At 39.5% G+C, this 20,242-nt stretch overlaps 1 protein-coding gene across 2 annotated transcripts in view; it reads left to right on the top strand.

Moving 5' to 3' along the window:
- SPIDR (scaffold protein involved in DNA repair) overlaps window positions 1–20,242 on the top strand; it is a 436,460-nt gene that overhangs the window by 369,669 nt on the left and 46,549 nt on the right. For both annotated transcript variants that reach the window (XM_041770165.1, XM_041770164.1), the window contains exon 11: window positions 5,324–5,464. In XM_041770165.1, the coding sequence (XP_041626099.1) occupies window positions 5,324–5,464 (141 nt within the window). The remainder of the gene's footprint in view (window positions 1–5,323; window positions 5,465–20,242) is intronic.

Here is a 20,242-nt window from a genome sequence, read left to right on the forward strand (position 1 = left end):
TAACATCTGAGGTTCCCCAGCCATAAAATGGCCCAGCCTGTTCACCCATGTGTTGTTCATGGTTGATGAGTTCTTCCAACTACCCATTGGGAGAGTCCAGGAAGATTGTTAGAGCCCTGTTCTTAAATAAGAACAAACAGCAGAAGCCTGAAGAAAGCTTCTTAAATGAAGTTACAGATACAGCAACCATAAAGAGGAGGAAAGAAAACATCTTTTAGAGCTTAAAAGAGAAAGAACTCTTAGAAGTTAAACATATAAAAAGTAGAAATTAAAAAAAATAAAAGGTAGAAATTATGAAGAACCTAACTAGAAGCATCGGAAGACAAAGTTGAAGCAACTGCCAGAAAGAAGTGGAAAATAAGAGAGAAAAGTTAATAAAATTAAAGAACTAGTCCAGGATGTCCAATAACCAGAATGAAAAAAGAGAAAAAGTGAAGGGGAGGAAGTATCAATGAAATGACAGAGGAGAAGTGACTCCACTGTGAAAAGACCCATCAAGGAAGGATATTTCTCACCCAGTGCGTAGAAACAAATCTGTACGAAGGATTTTATCACCATGCAGTGTCCATGCCCTTGGAACTAGAACAGAGCTCAGCTCCTGCAGAGGAAGGAGGAAGACAAAAGCAGTTTGGGACTTGGAATGGAAAAATTATTTACAATCTAGAAATCTATACTTAGCCAAACTGCCTGAAAAGTTTGAGGATAGACTATTGATAATTTCATGAATAATTTCAAAGATTTTAGCTCCTAACTTCGCCTTTTCAGGAAGCTAAAAGATATGAGCTACTAAATTGAAGTCAATTAAGAAAGGAAGATATAGGATATGGGAAATAGCAGATCTAACATACTAAAGCAGCAAAGTAAATCCGTCTGATTTCCTGACAAGAGATCCTAGGATGGCTATGGTGCTCACCAGTTCAGATGAGAATGAGGCAGAGGCCCCAAGAGAGAGTCTCTTCGGGGCATAGTACATGTGAGGTTCAGCACCCTGAAGGAACATTTTGGTAATTGGCAGAGGTGTAGAATTTATATTAAGTACATAGAAAACTAATTTAATGATCTATACAGAAAAGGAAAAGTGATCATGTTTTATTATATTTAAGACTACAGATTCCCTAAAGCATCCTTTTAATCTACATATTTTGGCATGTGATATTTTTATCAGCTAGTTCAAAACACCGTTTTTTCTCCATGATGATTTCATATTTGACCTATGAGTTGAAAAGGATGTTGTAAAATTTCCAAATGGAGGATTTTTTAAAAGTACATATTTTTTTTTCTTGGTTTCTCATTTAATTATATTGTAGGCAGATAATGTGTCTCATACAATACTGATTCTTTGAAATTAATTCAGACCTGCCTTATGGCCCACTGTCTAGTCACATTTTATAAATGTCCTATGTGTGCTTGAGAATTCACTTCTTCTAATTGCGGCAGTTTTTCTAATTGCCTATCCAACAAGTTAAAGTTGTTAGGTAGGGATCCCTGGGTGGCGCAGCGGTTTAGCGCCTGCCTTTGGCCCAGGGTGCAATCCTGGAGACCCAGGATCGAATCCCACGTCGGGCTCCCAGTGCCTGCTTCTCCCTCTTCCTATGTCTCTGCCTCTCTCTCTCTCTCTCTCTCTCTCTGTGACTATCATAAATAAATAAAAAATAAAATAAAATAAAATAAAGTTGTTAGGTATATGCAAGTTTTTTCAGATCTTTACTAATTTTTTTCCTCAGATTGATTTTAACAGTTGGAATGGATGGGTTGAAATCTCCCACAATGATGTTGGATTTGCTTGCTTCTCCCTATAGTTTTGTCAGTTTATACTCTATATGTTTCAAGGCGGAGAACATAAAGATTTAGAATTATGTCTTCCTGGTAAATTGAGCTTTTTAGAAAATCAGTATTAGTCACCTCTCTATTTTAAACAATGCTTTCCCTCCTAGAATCTATTTAGTTTAGTCTTAAAATCACCTCTTTAGCTTTCTTTTCGTTAATATTTACCTAAAACATTTTCCCCCTCCCTTTCAACACTTCTCTGTTTTAGAAGGTTTCCTGTCAACATAATTTTTGTTTCTTTTTTCCTTCAAACTGAACATGACAAACTTTGCCTTTTAATTGACAGGTTTAAATCATTTTTATTCCATTTCAAATGTACATACATTTGTGTCTACCATTGTACTTACTACCTTACATTTTTCTTTTTTTTCTTTTTCTTTTTTTTTTTTTTTTTTATGCTTTTTCTTTGCATGTTTTTGGAGGGTTTTTTTGTTTGTTTTTGCCTATGGTTTTCATTCCATTTTTTTCCATATAGTAATTTGGAAGTTATATACCCTATTTATGTTCTTTTTTTAAAAAAAGATTTTATTTATTTATCATGAGAGACACAGAAAGAGTCAGAGACATAGGCAGTCAGAGACATAGGCTCCCTACGGAGAGCCTGATGCTGGACTCGATCCCAGGACCCCAGGATCATGCTCTGGGCCAAAGGCAGACACTCAACCACTGAGCCACCCAGGCATCCCTAGCCAGATAACTTTCAAACCATCCTGAACACCTATGAATTCAACCTGAGATATAAAGAAAGAACAGCTGTAACTCTAAAATAGAAGAGTGACCAATTCTTGCAAGAGAAGCACAGAAAGCCTTCAGAAGCCTTCAGGGAACAAAGACCTCACAGGGCAAATTGCATACAGTGAGCCCGGCCACCTGGCAGGGGCAAGGCATCCCCGCTCAGGCACAGACACCTGAGAATCAGCGCAGCAGAACCTCCCCCAGAAGACCAGCTGGAAGAACAGGGGAAGAGCAAGTTTACTGAGCAAGCAGCACTGGAAAGCTCCAGGACAGAGGGAAAATAGTATATAGAACTAGAGGGTTTTTTTCTTATGATTCATTTACCTTTCAGATTAAAATTTTCCAATGCTCTTTCTTTTTTATCATAACAATAATATTTTATCAACTCTTCATTTTTTAAGTTTTTTCTTTTTTGACTTTCATATTTTACAATTACATGTTATAGATCTATTCTTCATTTTTGTCTTCCTTTCACTGTATTCAATTTAATTTTTGTCCATATATGTAAATTTTGCTTTTTAAAAAAAATAATTTTGGAATTTATTACCTTTTAACACACAGACCAAAATACACTCAGAACCAACTAGATCACCATTTGGGTCCACTCTGTGAGGTTATATTCTCTCTCTCCCACCATCTCCCTCCCCTGCTTTTTTTAAAATTTATTTTTATTTTTCTTTTATTCTCTGGTCCCTGACTTCTTCAGATTTGTATAGTGTGTATTTTGCTAGGGTTGTGGTTGATGTTTTTGACTCTGTTTATTCATACAACTATTTTGCACTGGACAAAATGATTAGAAGAAAGAGTTCACCACAAAAGAACCAGAGATAATACTCTCTGCCACAGATCTATTGGATATGGATTTAAGCAAAATGTCAGAGGTAGAATTCAGGATTACAATTATTAAGTTATTCATTGGACTCCTATTAGACAAACGTTAGGCTTTCTCATTCTATTCTCTGTACTTCTCTTTTCACTCATATTTTTTATCTCAGCTGTCAACATGCATTCCAGGTAATTTACTCAAATTTATAACCCAGTTCACATATACACATTCTTCAGGTACATGTAACCATTTGTTTATACCTATTCAATAACTTCTTTATTTTAGTAAGTGTAGTGTTTCCTTTTTGAAAGATCTGTTTCATTCTTTAAATCTACCAAGTCATATTGTATAGCTTTTTGTCTTGTATTTATATCTTTGTGATTTTACCTTTTTATTTTTTTATTTTACTTTTTTAAAATAGTCATACCATATTTCTTATCTTTTAATTCTAATGTCAGGTCCTCAGGAGGTCTGTTGTTTTTTTTCTTTACTCTTCCCACATAGTGGATTGTTTCCTTGTACTAGTGATGTTTTTTAAGATTTCATTTATTCATTTGAGAGAGAGACAAAGAGAGAGAGCACAGGAACAGGAGAGAGGTGCAGAGGGAGAAAGACAAGCAGACTTCTTGCTGAGCATGGAGCCTGATGCAGGGCTTGATCCCAGCACCTTGGGACTTTGGACCTGAGCTGAAGGCAGACACTTAACCTACTGAGCCACTCAGGCATTCCGGTACTAGTGATCTTTATTCAAACACATGTTTGTTTGATTTTACTCCATGACAACTAATGATCAAACTAAAGGTGATTTCCTTTATATATAAGATTTACCTTTGCAAACTCTTGTGAATCAGGGGGGTCCTGTGAACCTGGGAGAATTAATCAGGTCTAGCTTCTAAGCAGTAAAGTTCGTTGCTTCAGATTTAGCATTCCTTTGTTCATCATTTGTTTGTCATCTGTTCTTTCCCAACATGTACTTTCCTATACACCCTCATCTTTAAAATAATTTTGTTCGTCACAGTCTGTTTGGTGGTGTTATTTACTGTCTGTTTTTTTCCAGCTTCAGTAAATATTTTCTGAGAATATGCCACTTTTCAATAAATATTTTTTGAGAATAAGTACGGCTTCATTTACCTGAATTATGAAATTCAGAGGATTGGAAATTCAGTCATAAACAGGTTTTTGTAAGTGCAACTCTTTGAACTTAAAAGTTGGGAGGAATCCCATATGTCACTGGACATCCATCATGTCTGTGTTGCTGTCAGCAGGGATGCTGGTTTTTGTCCTGCTGGGGTATGCATGTCTGTAAACATGTACCTTCTCAGAGAAAGCCCCTTATTATTGTTCTCTTAATAATGTTAGACCGGAGCTTTTCTCCTTGTTGAGCATCCATAGGAAATAGAAATGTTTCCTGTTATAACAGTATAAAAATGGGGAGAGGGAATACTCTCTTTTTGGGCAGTGGTAATATGTTTTATTTGAAAGGATGATCCTTGTGTGCTTTTAAACCACATTTGACTTAGGGTTTAGTTTTATGCCAAAGAAGAATTCTGTTTCCTTCTGTATTTTGTGGGTAGTGATCTAAACACCTGTAAGTACAAATCTAAAAGTACATATTTGAATTCAACTTTCTATACCTTGATTTACCTATTCAGGAAGATGATTACAACGGATTTCTAGTGAAGGAGAAGTAGATCCTGATCTCTCTAGTGAATTAAAAACTGTCTCTTAAGGGTGCCTGGGTGGCTCAGCCATTGAGCATCTGCCTCTGGCTCAGGGCCTGATCCCAGTTAGGGGTTCGAGTCCCTGCAGGGAGCCTGCTTCTCCCTCTGCCTGTGTTTCTGCCTCTTTCTGTGTGTCTTGAATGAATGAATGAATGAATGAATGATCTTTAAAAAAAAAAACTGTCTCCTAAAAAATGTGAATACTTTTTTTTAGAGTGTGCCTTCTCGTGCAAGATGCCTATGGAATGTTCAGTGAAGTCTACTCTGAGGGCTCCATCTTAAAGGACCAACAGTTGGAAGGGAAGTCCTGTAGCCTGATGGGAATGAAGGTTCTACAGAAGGCCACCAGAGGAAGGTAAGGACACTCTGTAATAGCATGTAGTTGGCTGCAATGTCTGGTTCTTTTATTCCTGTTTTATGTCTTTTTTTTTTTTTAAATATATTTTCTTTATTTATTTATGATAGTCATCACAGAGAGAGAGAGAGAGAGAGAGAGGCAGAACACAGGCAGAGGGAGAAGCAGGCTCCATGCACCGAGAGCCCCATGTGGGATTCGATCCCGGGTCTCCAGGATCGTGCCCTGGGCCAAAGGCAGGCGCTAAACCGCTGCGCCACCCAGGGATCCCTGTCTTTTTTTTTTTAAGATGTATTTATTTATTTGAGAGAGAGGAGAGCAGGCAAGTGGGGAGAGGGCAGAGAGAGAGAGAATCTCCAACAGACTCCACACTGAGCTCAGAGCCTGTGGTGGGGTTCAGTTTCATGAGCCTGAGATCATGACCTGAGCTGAAATGAAGAGTCAGATGCTTAACCAGCTGAGCCACTCAGATGCCATTTGTCTCTTATTTATAAAGACAATAAACTAAGATCCTAGATTTTGCCTGTAAAAGTAGGCCAGAGCTGAGTCAAGCCCAGAAAGTACTTCTAGGGGAAAAAACTGTAATTGGCAACAAAAACAATTATGCAGATTTGTTAATCCTAATTTTATTAAAAATTAAGAAGGTAAAAACTGTTATGTATGTGTGTTTTAATTCTAAAGGTTTGGGACGCCTGGGTGGCTCAGCGGTTGAGCATCTGCCCTGGGCTCGGGGTGTGGTCCTGGAGTCCCAGGATTGAGTCCCTCATCAAGCTCCCTGCATGGAGCCTGCTTCTCCCTCTGCCTCTCTCTTCTCTGTGTCTCTCATGAATAAATAAATAAAATCTTTCAAAATAATAATGATAATTCTAAAGGTTTTTTTCTGTATGTTTTCCTAGTTAAAAAACAAGATAGCTTTGCATGAATCAGTTTATGTAAATAAAAATATAACTTAGTGTAAAGGCATTTTATAAGCTTTAAACAAAACTCTTAACCCGTCCCCATACCACCCCTACTCTGTTGTATGTATTATAGGATTTGTATTTTCTCCTTTTTTTTTTCCTTTCCTCTCCTCCTCCCCCCTTGCATTCAAGATTATGAAACTTTGCTGTGGGTCCCGCCTTCCTTCTCCTCCTGTTCACCCTGGTGGTGTATAGGTGAGGTGGGGCAGGGGGACCCCCAAATATATATCAGCCCAACAGCCCTACGTCTCCTCCTTTATTATTAGGAAACAAAACAACAACAAAATGGCGTCATGAATATGAACAGCATTGTCAGATGAATTAGTTGAAGTGTTTTTTTTTTTTTTGTACTGTGTCCTCGAATTTAATGGATTAATGTGTCTTGTATATATAAAAAGAAAACCTCTACCTTCAAAAAAAAAAAAAAAAGTTGTCACATCTTTTTGCTTTCCGTTGTAAGAAAGTTTTGTTCTCTGTCAAGGTTCATGGTACCATACCATAAATGTGGCTTTGGATAGGCAAAGTAGAATGGTACATAAATCTGGTCCAAACTATGGCTATTATATCTCCAGTAATCATCTTAAATCTATAAATTAGGGAAAAGAAGAAACATTTTTAATGGAACTATCCAGTCACATAGAGAATTAGTGTAAACAGTGAATTTGGGATTTTCTCTCTTACGGTTAATCTCTCCTTCTTTGAATAGTGTGTTATTTTAACTCTTTTGCTGTTAATTTTTAATTTAATTATAGTAACATCTGATCTTATACCAGTATCTGAGAAATGGGGAAAAAAAAAACCATTGTGAGTATATGATGTTCTGATTCTGAAGCAGTTATTGATAGCATCCTCCAGTGATTTGCATAATGACCATTGTGGCCATGGTCATTCTAACTTGTGGACATTTATTGACTCTTCTCCTGACTGACCTTTGTAGGCAGTCAGTGTCCCCAGAGGCCACAAGTCTATGTCTCATCTGCCTTTCGTGTGGTACTGTGTGAGTGATGGCTCTGCCCAAGGGCTTGTTCTCCTGAGAGACATAGAAAGATCCCCTATAAGCCCTGGATAGAGAGATATGAGAACATTTTAATTGATCATGCAGATTTGTTGTATGAAAATGCTTCCTTTTGCTTATAAAAGAGTGACTGTGTTATAATGTAATTGCCTTATGGATTGGAGGTGGGGAGAGGTTTGTCCTGATATTTAGAAAGCGTATCTACTATGTGAAAAGCTTAATTGGATCACATGAAACTTATCTGTATTTAAGGCTGAACCTCATTTAATCCTAAGTTTTAGAATCACAAGAATCTAAAAAGACTGTATAGTTGCAGTACATGGTGTCGCAGCCCTGACGTACTGACCTAACAGGGTGAATTCTCTCAGGGCCTTGTGGGAGGTAATCTTCCTGGGCGGGAACTCTACACATAAGCCTCCCACCTGAGCACACCAGGATGCACATGGGCTCCCATCATGGGAGATCCTCCATGTGGAGCAGCAGAGTTGCTCCGGCTGCCAGCTGCCCTGATGGGCTGGAGGCCAGACAGAGGCTGCTCTGGGAGGCTTACTTCTTGCTGCAACCTATAGCACGTAACTTCCTGTGGCAGTTGTCCTGGTAAATGACAGAGCCACTGCAGTCCTGGCCTCTTTGGCTCTGTAAAGTCCATGTTCTGTTACCATTATGCTTTATAGTCAATATGTGTTCTTAATATTTAATCTGCCTTTTTGTTGGTTACAAGGGGAGCCCTACTACTATCTGCAACATTCCCATAGGAAATTTTTCCCCCACAGGAAATGCACCGAGTATTGCAAATAATTCATTTATAAACAAACTTTGGAACCCATACCATTGTTAAGTTTGTGACTAAATATTTGATTTTTAATTTCTTCACGTATATAATTAATTTTATTTTGGCACACAGCTATCCAAGTAAATGTTTAGATTGTCTTTTTGTTCTTTTGGAAGCTATATTTCTTCAAAACAAATTATTAAATCGTTTAGGAATGCTGGATGTTATAATTGCCTATTAGTGATATCATCCATTGTCAGTCATCCATCCATGGCCCAGTAAACACAAATTGTCTCTTTTACTTTTTCCCAAATTATTGTGTTTCATGGCAACTCCTGTAAACTCTAACAAAATATACTTCTCATAAACCATTAACAAAATATATTTACTTCCCAAAATCAAGCTAAAATGATTAATTATAATTATATAATTCCAATATCTAATACAGAAAATAACTTTTTTGCCAATTGGAAAATAGTTGTGTGTTTGGGCTAAGTCATGAAGTCTCTTAGATTTTGGCTACCAGACTTCATCTGATCCTCTCTTCTAGTGATGGAAAATCACTCCTCTCTACAAAGGCTAGGAGGTGGACCGATGACCTCAGAGCTGTCCAATCAGACAGATGTGCTGTTGGACCAGTGTGCAAGGAATGCTGCTCTGTCCCCCTGCCTCATTTGGGAAGGCTTGCAGAAAAACAACAATCATATCTTTTGTATTTCTCTGACATATTTATGGAGTTGTATGTCCAAACTGACTGCTTAGAGTGAAAAGAGTCAGAAAAATAGTCTGGATTTAAAGGAAAAAAAACTACCATTTTCAAAAAACACTGTTGAGGCCTGTTCACTAAGCAGAATGTGGAGCTCGGCCTGGGCTTTCCTCCTCTTGAGAGCAGTCCTTGCTATTTGTCTAGCGCCTCTGTCCTCCCAGGGCACCTCCCCTGACCTTTGTCTTCCCATGTGGCCTATACCAGCAGTTCAGTGGTAAAATGAGCAGAAAAGTCACATGACTTTGAGGTCATAATTCAGAACTTTATCTTTTTATTGTTGATTATTATATGTTTTTATTTTTATATGATACGCCCATACTGAGGCGGAAAAGAATTTGTAAAAAAAAAAAAATGTGTTAACCCCATAGGTATGGAAAATATAGCTAGCCAATACTTTGTAGGGGAGGAGAAATTCTTTCAGTTCAGAATACCTACTGGGTATTCGTGTCCCAACTTGTTAAAACCCACTAAGCTCTGTGTCTAAAATGACTAATTTACAGGTTCTACTTGATTGAGATCTGTTGACTGGCCCTTTAAGAGAAGACTTTATTAAAGAGTAGTCAGTGCTCACTATATACAGAAGGCGCTACCTGAATACCCAGAAGGGCAAGGAAGCAGTTGACATGATCCTTGACCTTGAGTTGCATCCCTTTGAACAGAAAACTAGACAGGCACAAGTATTGGAGCAGCTAATGTTTTAAGTGACTAGATCCTAACTGGCTGATCTCAGATTTCATAAAAGAAGTTAGTGAGCACACATGCTTTAAACATCCTGGCCTGGCAGAAAGAAAAGTTCTCTTCAAATTGGTAAGATGTTATGTGTGAAGACGTACATGTCGGATCAGGAGAGATGTATGCAAAAGGGGAAATGAAAAGGTGTTTTGAAAAGATAATTCACTCATTTATTCTATAACCATTTAGTGCCTCTTTGTGCTGTGCCCCTGGCTAGTGGCTGTGACACTGAGCTCTGAGCTAGATTTTTGGGATTTATCCTAAACCAGAATATACTGAGGTATAAAGTCAACTTAGATAAAGCTGTAGGTCCTATTTTTTAGGGATCTTCATCAGTCCAAGAGAAAATTGGGCCCCCTGTGAGATTTTGAGAGCAGAAAAGTAGAGGTAATAAAAATGAAAATGGAGTTAAGGTTATCCTGCTATTGTACCTATAATGGATTTAAGATAGAGGGAGAGATTGGGGGCGGGCTGCAGATTCGGAAACTTCTGTAGGAATTGAGGGAAGAAGAACAAAAAAACAGTTAGGAACTAATCTTAATTTCTGATACCTATAGGCAGCTCCACCAGGAGTGTAAAAATAGACCATTCCCTCTAAGAGCTCACCGGCCAGCAGGAGAGCCGGGGTGACCTAGGCAGACACTGACTGGCAAGTGCCTAATACAAAGAGCTGTGGGCCGATATGATAGCAGCCACCTTTGAGGGAGGCTCGGAGGGCAGGTCAAGATTTAGGAACCCTGAAGAGAACAGGAAAGGCCTGGGGCTAAGGACTAGAATAAGGAGGGGAGGGAGGACGGTCTCCGTTATCTCCTTTGGGAGCCAGACTGAAGATAAGGAGAACTGCTGTCTGGTCAGCTTTCATGATAGAGTGAGGAGTGGGCACTTTGTGTGTGGGGTGGTGCATTTCAGATCAATAATTATTGTTTTAAGTATCAATTTTTGTTTTCAAGGTAACATATTAAGTACTGATGAATTTTTTTTTAATTTTTATTTATTATTTATGATAGTCACACAGAGAGAGAGAGAGAGAGAGAGAGAGAGGCAGAGACACAGGCAGAGGGAGAAGCAGGCTCCATGCACTGGGAGCCTGACGTGGGATTCAATCCCGGGTCTCCAGGATCATGCCCTGAGCCAAAGGCAGGCGCCAAACCACTGCGCCACCCAGGGATCCCAAGTACTGATAAATTTTATATCAAAGCCAAGTTTAGTTAATATGCTTAAATACCAACCCCATAGTCAGGATCCAAGAGTCCTTTACAAGGCCGCATGCGAGTCCCCGGCTAGCTGTACTTGTGGCCGGTCGTCCCACCGCTCAGGCTCCTGCCGGGCCCTGGGCCTAGAATGCTCTGTTTTTCTCCTGGCTGTATTTAAGGCCTGCCTTTCCCTCACAGACTGGCCTTACGATGCTCCTGCACGAAGATCCCTGGCACTGGTAGCCAGCACTGCTTCCTTTATGTCCTGCAGGAGTTACTGCTTGCTCACCTCCCCTTCTCCACCTGGGCACCCAAAGGTCACAGTGCTACTCACTTCAGTGTCTATGCCCAGGACTCTGGGGTTCCTGCTGACCTGTGTCCCACCAGAAAGGTATATACTTTAATATAAATAAGGGTGACATCGTAGGCATAAATTTGAGTGTGTTCATTTTTTTAGTAATAATATGCAAACATTAACGATTTTATGAGAAATCTTGGAATGGCTCTCCCAAGCTGGCTTGCACCATATGAATCACACCAAGACATCAGACCTTGTCTTGGTCATTGTCACACTCCTATGCCATGGTTGATTAGAATGCCTGGTGGCCAGTAGTTCAGACTGGCCTGCCAGTTGTTAGGCTCTGGGAGGGCAGGTGCTGTTTCTTGCTGACCATTATATTTCCTGGCACGTGATAGGCTCATATAAATATTTGTGTAATGGACATTGATTGTGCACTTGGGTTTATCTTAGAATTTTCCTCAACAAGATTTAGGTGTATATTTTTGTAAGTAATAAGCGGTAGTTATTGGAGCTCAATTTTAGCAGGAAAAATGGAGACCATTGGGTCTCAAAACTTGCATCCAGTACAGGTACATCCGTGTGAACATCTGGACACGGACCTTTGGTTTCCTCACAAAGTCTAAGGGGATATGCATGGGATTGTGCTGTGAAAACACTTCATCAAGGAGAGGGAGAGTGTGAATGTCCATTACTCAGTATTTCACAGCAAAAATTTTTCCATGCATTGCACTTGGTTTTCTTGTCTTTCTTAGTCCTCACAAGAGCCAGTAAAGAAGACTCTGCTGTCACCTCCATCTTAGAGGTGAGGACAGTTGGCCCAGGATCACACAGTAGGTCACACATATGACAAGCTCCAGTGTGCAGTGTCCTGTGGAGACCCTTGCCTTCACTCCAGCTGAGTGTGACCCAGAGTACACAGAAGTGCATGGAAGGGAATCATTAGGATTCATTCAGTGCACATTGGCTGGGTTGGGTTAGGATTATTACTGAGGAACCATTTCAGATGCTCCTTTAACAGGAAATATGTGGTGGTGAGAGCTCTCCTTAGGTAAGGCACTTACGTAGTAATTTCCTTCCTTTGACTTTCCCTCTTCAAAAAGGCCACCCTTTTAAAGAGCCACACACTTCCCATGGGGTTTGAGGTCCAGAATCTCTTTGTAAATTGCTGTGGTTGGAAACCCTCCTTCAAGGGATGTTCTTAATAATAATTTCATTATTTTGAAAAATAAAATTATTCCTGGGGTTCACTTAAGTTTCTGGTAGGTGAATAAAATGTCAGTGAAGCAGAGTATGCTAAATCTTGAAACCATTGATGCTCAAAGAAGCAAAAGGAAGCTCCCCCTAAATAAGCATCATGCTATTGATTTAAGCCCTTATTCAGTTTATTTTTTTTTTTTAATTTTTTTTTAATTTATTTATGATAGTCACAGAGAGAGAGAGAGAGGCAGAGTCACAAGCAGAGGGAGAAGCAGGCTCCATGCACAGGGAGCCCGACGTGGGATTCGATCCCGGGTCTCCAGAATCGCACCCTGGGCCAAAGGCAGGCGCCAAACCGCTGCGCCACCCCTGAATAAGGGATCCCCCTTATTCAGTTTAGAAGTATGTTTTGTGTTTTCCCTATAGATTTTGTTTTCTCCCTGCCATTGTTTCTTAGCATGACTATTTTAATTCAAAATTAAATCTTTCTATTGTCCTTTAAAATGAGATTATTTTTGAACTCTATTTAACAATCGTACAGGGAAACATAAATAGAAGTTTAAGTAAGCAGATCTTTCCAAGATTGTATCCCCTCTTTTCTTCAACCTTTCTTGGTTATTGTGTATATGTTGTTTTTGTGTTCTGGTTTATTTCTGTCTTGACATCATTTCTTAGAGAATTTCTTGTGTACCTGTGCTGCCCACACCCCCTTATTTTGGTGCTGGGCTGTTCTGTAATATGAAGACACCCAAATGGACATTCTGCATGGAGGCGAAAGGGTCTTAACTTGAAGCCAGGAGACCTGGATTGTATTCTGGCTGTGAGTTACCAATACCAGTAACTCTGGCCGCTGATGCCCCTGGAAATGAAATGAGGAGACCAGATAACCTTCAGGCTTCCTTGGGTTTGAGGTTATTACATGCTCTTTCAGAGAGGCTTTTACTTTTAGCTTTGTACACAAAGATATTTCGTCCATTTGAACATCTTTTACTTAAAATACTGAACCTGTTGTTTAAACAATCTTCTTATAGATTAATTTGCAGCGCTGCCATCTCTTTGGTAGGTATGGAGCACACATCTTTGGCTAAGCATAATAAACATAGTAAACCTTGGAAGGTCTACTAAAGTAAGGATTACAGCCAGCTAATTGTGACTTTCAATGTAGAGCATTTTACAAGGTAAAACAAGCTCTATAAAATTTTTCTTTGAAATAGAAAGGTTCTGGGCAGCCTTGGGTAGCTCAGCGGTTTAGCGCCGCCTTCAGCCCAGGCAGGGCGTGATCCTGGAGACCCGGGATTGAGTCCCACGTCGGGCTCCCTGCAGGGAGCCTGCTTCTCCCTGTGCCTGTGTCTCTGCCTCTCTCTGTGTCTCTCATGAATAAATAAATAAAATTTTTTTAAAAATAAATAAATAAAAGAATTGTTCAATAGGTAAACGATCGTGTTCAGGTATTAGCTTAGCCAAGCGCGACAGCACAAGAGAGCCTTTCTCAAACACACCATACACACGCCGGTCTCACAAATTTTGTACTTGTTTCTTCTGCAAGGGTCTCACCCACAGAGTGAGCAAAATACGACTCTGTGATAGAGGAATTTGCCTGTTTCACCCTAATCCCAGCCTTGCTATCACTGCCTAGATGTGTGTACCTCTTAATGTGATGCAGTAAGAAGTATACAACATTATCTGGAGTATTCTGGCCCAAAACTATTTAAATAGACTTTGATCAAACCTTTCCTAACTTCCAGTGTACAGTGTAGATATTGTTTGATAGAGTCAGTGTTACCTGGGAATACTGGGTTTGCTCACTCTCCTTCTTACACCTCTCCCATTTCACTTTGGTTTAATTGTATCCTTTTGAATTTTCTTATTGGTACTATGCCCCATATTCTTCTGACTTGGGCTTATAAATTCCTTCCTGTTTTTGTTTTTAATTTTCTTAATTAAACCATTAAGTACCAATAACAAAAAATAAAGAAACTGAGGTTTGATGCATGATACTTCCTGGTTATCTTATTTCTTCTATGCGTCTATGCTTGGATGCAGGGTCTGCTTTGGGGGTGATGAAAGGTTCTGGAACCAGATAGAGGTGACTGTTGCACCACATTGTGAATGTACTAAATGCCCCCTGAATTGTGTACTTCAAAGTGGTTCATTTCATGCTGTATGAATTTTGCCTCGGTTTTTAAAAAGAAAAAAAGAAAAATGAACTGATTGCCTAAAAAGTGCTTACATGGAGTTACAAAAATGGTACAAATGTTTCATTAAGTCCAGTTGGAGAATAGTTTCTAAATGGAACCTCTGGGCATAATTTCACATATCTCAAAAAGGGATGACTAAGAGTAGGGGCTCAGAAAGTTACTTAACCTTAAACCATTATTTTGGAGAAATTAAGACAAAGATTTATTAAATAAAATGGGCACTCCTCCCAATCATTCATCACCTTTATCTTCTGATGAAAGATCCTTAAGGTAAGAAAGCTATTTTAAGTCTCTTCTAATTTGTTTTCATTATCAGTGGTAGTGAAAATCAAGCCATTGATTAAAGCATAAAAAGAAAAAGAAAAAAAAAAAAAAACGATTGCAGCAAGGCTTGGCAAACCCACCAAGTTGATCACAGGAAGAGGACAAGTGACAACCACATACCACCTAAAAGATTCTCTGAACTTCACAGGTTAAGCATTAACCATTGTCAAAATTATTACCCTAATAGCGTTTAGAAAAACTGTTCAATAAAAATAGATTTGCATTGCTGTCCATTAGATGAAGAAATTCTATTTTGACTATAGGCTTTTCCATGTTGCTTCCTCTTCCCTTATTAATTCATTAACATATCACCTTACTGTGGACACATGAATGATGTCCTAGTTTCAGTTGTCAGAGGGTTTATGTTCTAGCAGGGAAGCAGCTTGGAGACAGTAACAGTGTCACAAGGTTTTTGCTGGAGTGGGTGGCTCTCCCCCTCATTTGCTTGGGTCCGTAGGAAGGCTTCAACAAGAAGGCCTTCATGGTGTGATTTATGGGTTCACCAGGGTTCCAGGCACACACCCATAGGAGACCATTCTACCAACTATAAATTTATTTTCCTATTATCTTTTGACCAAAAACAGACTACCATTCGGAAGCCAGGTGTTATTTTTCCTCTATAGCAGTTAACAGTTTTCAATGAAAACCTGACAAACAAACGATAAAGAAAGCAAAACAGTCACAAATATTTCTTGGCTATATAAAACAAATTTTTTCATATAAATTCAGTTAGCCAGCATACAGAGCATCATTAGTTTCAGACGTAGAGTTCAGGAATTCATCAGTTGCCTAAACACCCAGTGCTCGTCACTTCTCATGCCCTCCTTACTGCCCATCCCCCAGTTACCCCACCCCCACCTGCCTCCCCTCCATCTTTCCCCATATTTAAGAGTCTCTCATGGTTTATCTCCCTCAGTGATTTCTTCCCATTCTGTTTTCCCTCTTTCCCCTACGATCCTCTGTGCTGTAAAACGATTGTTTAGTAGTTCTCAAAACTGTGTTTGATCCTCCTGCCTCACTTCACTACATACCCCCATAATCCAGAGACTAAGTAGAACCAAATTACCTTGCAATTACACAATTATGTCTGTCAGGCCTGTGTAAGGGAACTTGCCGGTTAAAAAACAAAACTCTCACTTCCAAGAATTTTGCTGGACACTGAGCAGAGGCAATTGGGATTCAGTGTTGATAAAAGGCACTCGTCTCAGAATCAATATGTCTGAGTTATATATTAGCTCTTATGTTTGCTGGTTGATTGAAACTAATCCCATTCTTAGTTATCAATCGGGATAAATAGCATTTACTTCCCAAGGTTGTTAGGATAATTTAATGAGATAATACATAAAAAGTGTTTTGTACAGTCTAAAATGCCATATAAACAGTGGTTCTTTCCTTCTTCCTCCTATTTTATTTTTCTTTTCTAATTAACTGAAAAGTAGAAATCTGGCTTGAATTGATCTGAAATTTCGTTGTCTTGTTTTTACAAACAAAAGGGAAAGAGAAAGAGTAATTTAAAAGAATGATAATTAGAAGTTGGAAGTATTCCACTTTTTTCCAGGAAAGAAAAGAAATCCAGTTGGAAATTGCCAGGCCTTGTCAGTTGCCCAATCATAATGGAAAAGAATGAATAATGAAACCAGTGGAATTAAAGTACAGAGAGATTTAGTTAAAACAAGGATCAAAGAAAACAGAAGGAAGATCAGCTGATACAAGAACATAAAAACAACTAGTACCTGTCCCTCCAGGTTAGCAGTTTATCTAGTTCATTTGCCTGCAGCACAATAACTCTAGAATTCTGTAAATGGGCAGGATTTTTTTTTTCTTTTTTATCTATTTCCCCTCTTGAAAATCTCAGCAATTCCACTTTCTTCCCCCTGCTCTTCTTTTCCTTACAAAAAGTCATAATTATCTACCAGGAGGCCAGTTGTTTTAAAACTTTTGAACTTTAAAAAAATAGAAATCTAAAGTACATTGAAATGTGACAGCAAATCCCTGTGCTACTGTTCTGCTTCACGCTGGGAGGGGGATGCGTGTAGGCCACCATGGCCTCTCCACGAGGCTCCGCGGGGCGGCAGCATGGTCTGGAAGTAACTATTGAGTGTGACTTGCTCCTGTAAGCATTTTACATATGAATGGAGGGGGTTTTTTCTCCTTCCCGCCTACTAGTCTGTGGTAGTGGTTATTATCATGAGGGCACAGGTAACAGCATGATTCAGAAGCTGAGTGGGGAGTGTGTCCTTTTATTAATCTCAAATATGAAGTCAAATACTTAGTTTAAATATGCCGTCGTTACTGGATTTTCAGATCTGGAAAATCTTATAGGTTTTAATTTAGGTAGAATGCTCTAAAATCTTTATGAATTTGCCAACAAAATATCTGTCTATTAATATAGGGCACAGAAAGTGAAAAGAAAGTTTCAGTGTCCCTAAGGTCCCTCTTTCATGTAACCCTCCAACTAGCTGGCAAATTAGGCGATGTTATTCTGTTTTAAATGAAGATCCTGAAGCTCACTGAAATTAAATAATTTGGCTCCCAGTATGTGAGCTGGGCCTCAAGCCAGGTTCGTCAAATCCCAAAGCATGCAGCCTCACTACTGCAGCTGACTTAATTACTTCCAGTTTTAGGGGAATTCATTTCTGTAAATTTCCCATTTGTTTTATGGTTATAATCCCTGGCCCTTAGATAAGAAGTCTGATTACTTCTTATCAGTGGTGTCGGTATTAATTTAGATTCTTGGTGTTTTCCATTGTTTTTGTTAAACAATAGCAATAAGCTATCTATACTAGAATTATCTTGAGTAACCAGGAATAGTATCAGATCCATAGTAAATAAGCACACTGAATGCTTCAAGTTTAATTTGAGATTTTTCTTTTTCAGTTAGACACTTATTAATGAAAATGTAAACTCCAAGAAAGGTAATTTTCATTACCATGCCAATTTGCTTCCTTCTTAGAATTGCCAACAATGGAGTAGATCATCATGAAAGCCATTGAACCTGGACCACACATTTGCTAAAAGCCTCACATTAGGACTTTCAATATTCTCTGCAAATGAGATAATAAGTTAGTTGTCGCGGTTCAGATAATTAATATAAAGAGTAAAGAGAGGGCACCTGGGTGGCTCTGTCAGTGAAACATGTGCCTTCGACTCTGGTCATGATCCCGGGGTACTGGGACTGAGCCCCACATCAGGCTCCCTGCTCAGCGGGGACCCTGCCTCTCCCCCTCCTGCTCCCCCTGCTTTCTCTCTCTCTCTCTCTCTCTCTCTCTCTCTCTCTCTAATAAATGAATTAAATCTTTTAAAAAAAAAGCTCTCTCTTTCCACTTGGTATTCATTACAGTGAGTGTGATCTTTCATACCTCTCTTCATGGATATAAACACATCTTAAACAAGGAGATAGAGTTTGCCTTTTTTCACTTAAGAATCTCCTGAGGATGTCCCTTTCCTGACAGATGTTCAGGTTGTTTCCAGTTTTGCCACTTCAAAGCTATGCTGCAGCAAACATCCTTGTGTGTGTATATATGCATGTCTCCTTTATTTATTGATCTTTAAGTTAGCGTTTTTTTATTGTGAAATATAACAAACCATGAAAGAATGCATTATTGTAGAGTGTGGAATGATTATAAAGCACAGCCATGAAGCCAGTACTGAACTCAAGAAACAAAACATGATCCGTGTCCAGAAGCCACCCCAGTAGGTGTCCTTCCCGGTGACACCTCCTCTCCGTCTGCTGGAGACATCTCAGTCCTCAGATTTCTCCTTTGGTTTTCTTTATAGTTTTAGCATGTTGTGTGCATCCTTTAAAAAGTAGTGAGTTTTGCCTGGTTTTGACCTTTATAGAGATGGTACCACATTAACTTTTGCTTCCTTCACTCACCAAAGAAATGCCGCAGACCTCATGCATATACAGCGGCCAAGAAACTCAGGGTGGGGCCCCTCACGCTGAGCGCCTGTGTGTTTTGGTTACGTTGTTGTGCCGGTAAACTTTGTAAGATGCATCCATGTACTGTAGGTAACTCCGGTTTGTTCATTGTCATCCTAGATTTATGTACGTACGACAGGCCGTTTCCCCAGTAACCAGCCATTCCAGGCGTGGGCCCAGTGATGGGAGGCCCCTGGCGTGCAAGCGTGTGCCTGGCGTGGCAGGGCGAGGGTGCTTCTTCACCCCCAGTGGGTCATGCCAAGCTGGGTTCCAAAAGCAGCAGTTCCAGTCTCCCGCTGTCCAGTACTGTGAAGTCTTCCTGCTGTTCTACTCTTTCCATTAGTTGATATCCTTAGATATCCTTTCCTTATTTTTTCCAGACTTTGTTCTTTTTCAACTTGATGAATCTGTAGTGGAATCTCATTTTGGTTTAAGTTGCAGTTTCCTTGGTTACTCACTGAGGCTGAGAAACTTTGACCATGTTTATTGGCCATTTGTATTTCCTCTTTGGTCTATCCAAGTCTGTTGCTTGTTTTTCTTTGGGAGTATTCAGCTTTATATACTCTGAATACGAGTCCTTCAGTGGTTCTGTATGGTTTATGTGTTATTTAGGTGGCATGTCTTTTTGTTCTTTTTTATTAGCTGAAATACTTAACTTATCAAAGTTGTCAATCTTTTCTTTTATGGTTAGTACTTTCATTTTACTTGTTTAAGAAATCTTTTCATACCCTGAGGCCATGAATGGTACTTTGATTTGGGATAGCATTCCCAAAGTGGAACTACTTAGGCCAAGAGTATGTAACTAGACTTGTTTTCCCGACCCCAGACCCCACCGGTAGGGCCTCATGAAGCCTTATAAGACTCTTAGCTCTCCTGGGACCACGCCCAGCACAGAGGGCGGCTCCGTCTCCTTCCCCCAGGTCTAAGAAAGCTGCTTACAGATAATGAGATTAACCAAGGCATCAAGGGAAACAGTAAAATATAAAAGAAGTCAAAAGGGTGTTTATAATAACAAGGGCTACCATTTATCATATGCCAGATACCAGGCTGGGTATGCACTCATCTATAATCCTCAAAATAACCCCTTAAAGCAAATATTATTTTATTCATTTCATTGATGAGGGACTTAGAGTTTATCAAGAGTAAGCTCATCAAAAGTAAATATTTTACCTTAAACACACTTTTAAATGGCTCCAAAGCAAATTCTGCTTCTGTTAGGATATCCTGAAACATAGCCTAGGCTGACTGTACGTGGTTTGGGGTTGGGGGGGTACAGGGTGGTGTGGCCCGTGCCAAATGCTTGATTACAGAATAAACCAGCATCCGTTCCCTTAGTTACTGCCCGTGTTGGATGGGGTGAGGGTGGAGGTAAGGCCTGGGAGGTAAGGTGGAGGTAAGG

This window comes from Vulpes lagopus, chromosome 10 (genome assembly GCF_018345385.1).
Source record: "Vulpes lagopus strain Blue_001 chromosome 10, ASM1834538v1, whole genome shotgun sequence".
NCBI lineage: Eukaryota > Metazoa > Chordata > Mammalia > Carnivora > Canidae > Vulpes > Vulpes lagopus.